The 5,000-nt window shown below is 45.9% G+C and overlaps 1 protein-coding gene across 1 annotated transcript in view; it reads left to right on the forward strand.

The window, feature by feature from the left end:
* The window catches only part of si:dkey-71h2.2 (low density lipoprotein receptor adapter protein 1), a 99,113-nt gene that overhangs the window by 91,444 nt on the left and 2,669 nt on the right, over window positions 1-5,000 (forward strand). The window contains exons 10-11 of the mRNA XM_063222650.1: window positions 3,226-3,254; window positions 3,509-3,614. Coding sequence (XP_063078720.1) covers window positions 3,226-3,254; window positions 3,509-3,614 — 135 coding nt within the window. The remainder of the gene's footprint in view (window positions 1-3,225; window positions 3,255-3,508; window positions 3,615-5,000) is intronic.

Raw genomic sequence — 5,000 nt, forward strand, 5'->3', positions numbered from 1 at the left:
CCATGATGGCATGCCATGATAAGGCCTGGTCCGCATGTCAACCTTGTCTGGAACTGATACAGATATGTCACACATTCTGCCTGTTCCTTGGGAAGGCATTGATTGACCTCATCATCTATTATGCTGGGGACATGCTTGCTGCAGGATACGCATGCTCGCTTTTCGTGCATTAACTTCTGACCATTTTTGCGCGTGGTAGAGCACCAAACACAATGCACGCAGATATGTGTGCGTACGGTGCAATATTGACAGAATCGTGAGGGGCGATCTCCCAAACTTTGTGGTAGAGTCAAACAATGATGGAATGATTAAGAGCCCCATTGGCCTTCTGCCCCCAATATGGTACTTCCAGTATCGTACGTTGTGCTCTGATCATTCTGAAGCAAGTACATGCACTCGACTGCATGTGTCATTTAAGCACTGAAATGGAATTGAATTGAAAGCCCAAATGGGAAACTCCAACTCTTATTGTCATGGTGACATATCACTCTACAGTACATAAGTGAACACTGCACACTGCACACTGCACACAACGAAATGGCATTTAGGCCTTAACCGTGCAAGGAGGCTAGCCAGCCTGTGCCCTCCTAGTGACGCAACACTTTCAGCGAGCAACTAGTCAGGTCAAGAGCAATGCAAGTACTTTCTGAGATCCCGAAAATACGGGAACTCCACCCCCTTTGTCGGTAAGCAAACAACCATAAGCAAACCAAGGGAGGCAGGTCAACCATGCCGTTTGGGAAATGTTAATTGTTATGCTCTTGGTCAGACCAAGTCTCGAAGACATTTGAACGTCGATGATAATCAGGCTACAAGGAGGCAGCCCCCAATGTTGCCCAAAAGGGAGCAGTGCGGCGGGACGGTACCATGCTCAGGGTACCTGAGTCGGAGGAGGATGGGGGAGAGCACTGGTTAATTACTCCCCCCACCAACCTGGCGGGTCGGCAGTCGAACCGACAACCTTTGGGCTACAAGTCTAACAGCTTACCCATGACTGCCCAACCATGTCCCTGGCCTTAAACATGCCTTATAGTACATGCACCTGTATGGTCTGTAAAATAGTCTGTAAATGTAAAAGTCCAATAAAACAAGTCCAGTAAAACTGCCCCACTCCCCAACTGTGGTACATGTGGGATTCTGTATACTATACCTTGATGTACAGCCACAGAATATCTACACAAACACACCCATGCCTTAACACGCACGCACACACACAAACACAACCTGCACACACACACACACACACACTCGCACACACACACACACAGACACACACAGGCACACGCACACACACACACACTCACACACACACACACTCACACACACACACACACACACACACACACACACACACACACACACACACACACACACACACACACACACACACACACACACACACACACACACACACACACACACACACTGGTGTCTCATACTGGTGTATTCACTGGTGTCTCATTATAGAGGCAGTTTGGGGACAGCAATGTTCCAAAGCTGAGGTAACAGTATTGCTCAGTGACTTTTCCTGGCCACCACGGGAAAAGTGTGCATGTGTGTGTGTGTGTGCGTGCGCACACGTAGGGGCGCGTGTGTGCATGTGTGTGTGTGTGTGCTTGTGTGCGTGTATTCATATGCATACATCTGTTTTTTTGTCTGACTATGCTTGCATTGTGTCCTTGAATGTGCACAGTATATACAGTATATACGTATGCACTTGTGTGCGAGTGGGTGTGTGCACCTCTGCATGTGTGTGTGTGTGTGTGTGTGAGAGAGAGAGAGAGAGAGAGAGAGAGAGAGAGAGAGAGAGAGAGAGAGAGAGAGAGAGAGAGAGAGAGAGAGAGAGTGTGTGTGTGTAACCGTGTGTGTGTGTGTGTGTGTGTCTAGGCGTGTGCGCTCATGTCTATATGTACAAATTAATTTGTGTGTGTGTGCGTGCGTCCGTGAGTGTCTGTCTGTGTCTGTGTCTGTGTCTGTGTCTGTGTCTGTGTACAGTACTTGTCTGTGTCTGTGTCTGTGTACAGTACTTGTCTGTGTCTGTGTCTGTGTCTGTATCTGTGTCTGTGTACAGTACTTGTCTGTGTCTGTGCCTGGGTGTCTTTGTGCCTGTGTGTTTGTGTGTGTGTCCAACTGCTGTGCCAAATCAGGTAGAGGGACACACACAGATGATTTCATTATGCCCAAATGTCAGCATATTTTGTCCGCTGCATCTTCCCCTCCTTCTTTCTATGCTCTGCTCTCTCTATGTATTCTCTCCATTGCTTCTCTGTCTATCTCCGTTTCCCCTCTCTTACACATGTGCAATCTCGCTCTGTCTCTTTCTCTCTTCTTTCTATCTCTCCTCTCCCACACACACATTATCTTACCTATCTATACCATACTACTATATGTCACTCTCTCTCTTCACTTCCTTCTTTCTATTGCTCTCTGCCTCTTGCTTTCTAACAAATTTTATTTTTTCTTCTTTTTCTCTATCTCTATCTCTATCTCTATCTCACTCTCTCTCTCTCTCTCTCTCTCTCTCTCTCTCTCTCTCTCTCTCTCTCTCTCTCTCGCACACACGCCGGCACACACACTTACTGTACCCACTCACTCTCCTCCACATTCTCTCTGTACCTCACTACCCTTTCCCTCCCGTTCTCTCTCCTCTCCTCTTCTCTCCTCTTGTCTCCTCTCCTCTTCTCTCCTCTCCTCTCCTCTTATCTCCTCTCCTCTCCTCTCCTTTCCTCTCCTCTTTTCTCCGCTCCTTTCCTCTCTCCCTCTTCTCCTCTCCTTTCTCCTCTCCTCTCCGCCTCTCCTCTCCTTATCTCCTCTCCTCTCCTCTCCTCTCTCTCCTCTCCTCTCTTTCCTCTCCTCCGCTCCTTTCCTCTCCTCCTCTCCTTTCTCCTCTCTTCTCCTCTCCTTTCATCTCCGACTCTCCACTCCTCTCCCCTCTCCTCTTCTCTCTTCTCCTCTCCTTATCCTTCTCTCCTCTCCTCTCCTCCTATCCCCTCTCCTCTCTCCTCTCCTCTCCACTCTCTCTCCTCCTCTCCTCTCCTCTCCTCTCCTCTACTCTCTCCTCCTCTCCTCTCCTCTCCCTCTCTCCCTCCACCTCTCCTCTCCTCTCCTCTCCTCTTCCTCTCCTCTCCCTCCTCTCTTCTCTCCTCTCCTCTCCTCTCCCCTCCCTTCCTCTCCTCTCCTCTCCTCTCCTCTCCTCTCCCTCGCTCCCTCCACCCCCCTCTGCAGCAATATGGAGGTAGATGAGATGGAGCCAGGTAAGTGAGGTGAGAGCCTGCCATGCCGTCCCCTTAGTGGGCCCAAGTCAACTACAGTGACGTGCACACTGCTGAATGGTGCGCTGTGCTGCTATGTGGAGCACGTCGCCGCACAGTACATTTTACAGTGTGAATACAACACTTAGAGAGTTACTCTGGGACCGAAAGCACTCTAGAAGATGTTCAAAGGACTCTCTAAGTGGTGCATTAACATTGCGTTTGTTTTGACTGTGTGCGGTGTGCTGAATGCGTAGGAGGAGGTGGTGGTGGTGTGATGGCTGTTATTTGGGAGGCTGAGCTGAAGCATCTGACTCTATGTCACCTGATGCATCACTATATATGCAAAACTGTGCTGTTACTGTGAGAGGATTGTAAATGTGCTGTCCTGTATGTGTGTGTACCATGGACCATACAACCATGTTGCTGCACTCTATACAAAGCATTTAAAGCATCGATTGATTCCACACTAAGCTTCATTGTGCTAAATCGGCCTGTAACGGTTAGTATATTGTGTGTGCCATGGACTATATACCATGCAGCTGCACTCTATATAAAACATTGATTTATTATCCATCATCTATATCCTGAAGCATAAATAATAATAAGCATCAGGTTCGTCAATGGATGTTTGTGATTTGTACATGAAACAAGATAAATAGCTCCATAGTCCTAATGAAAAAAAAGAATAATATAAGGATACCGGCAATAGCTGCATCACTGCATGTTTTAGCACATCAGACTCTCTGGCACAGAGGGTGAGGCTGGGTAAAGCACATTGCGTATGCACAGCGGGCAACAAGCTGCTGGTAGTGCTCATACCTCATGTCATGTGTCAGTTCATACCATTCGCTGTGCGTCATGAGGTTGGCTTGAAGACGCATGTCCTTTTGTGTGTACTATAGGAAAACACAAATGCTTGCTATTGTGTCATTTACTTTACATTTGTGTTCTCATATATCATCAAGCAAAATGTGTCAACAGAACACCCAGAACACAAGGTAGTGTCTGATTTCTGATCACTATCAGATTTCTTCTCAAAATCTAAGATTTTTTTATGAAGCTATTCCCTATTATTATTATTATTATTATTATTATTATTATTATTATTATTATTATTATTATTATTATTATTATAAGCATGTGTGGATAATAATTGTAGTGGTTAATTGTGTGGATTCACTGGGTTGTGACCTTGGATTCATTGGATCGTGACCTTGGATGCTTTGCTTTGGCTGCTTTTGGCATGCGGGGAGAGGGGATGTTATTGTGGCTGGATTCACTCCCCTGGTGTTGTGATGGCTTTGGATGTGTTGCGTTGCGTCACATTGCTTTGCTCTGCTTTGCTTTGCTTTGTGATCAATAATTCATTGAAAATGAAGAATGTGTTTTCATCCATTTCTCTCTGATTTCTGCCGTCCTTGTTTCTACTGTCGTGAAAGGCAGAAGAATAGGGATGCACAATACCACTTTTTTTGAAAACCGATGCGAGTATGAGCACACTCATTTCTGCACAAGCTGATACCGAGTATAAATAGCCTACCGATACTTATATATACCGATACTGATACCAACATACAATGGAAAAAAATTGCATAGCCTTGTTTTTTCCACCTGTGATATTTGTTTTGTTGTCCATTTCCATATACAGTAGATTTAAATTTTAGTAAATGTATGTGGCAGCGCTTTTTTCCCTTGCTTTCCTTCAAATCAATGAAACATTTTGTGTCGTTTCTTGTAATGGTAATA

The sequence above is a fragment of the Engraulis encrasicolus genome, chromosome 18, assembly GCF_034702125.1.
Source record: "Engraulis encrasicolus isolate BLACKSEA-1 chromosome 18, IST_EnEncr_1.0, whole genome shotgun sequence".
In the NCBI taxonomy this organism is placed as follows: domain Eukaryota; kingdom Metazoa; phylum Chordata; class Actinopteri; order Clupeiformes; family Engraulidae; genus Engraulis; species Engraulis encrasicolus.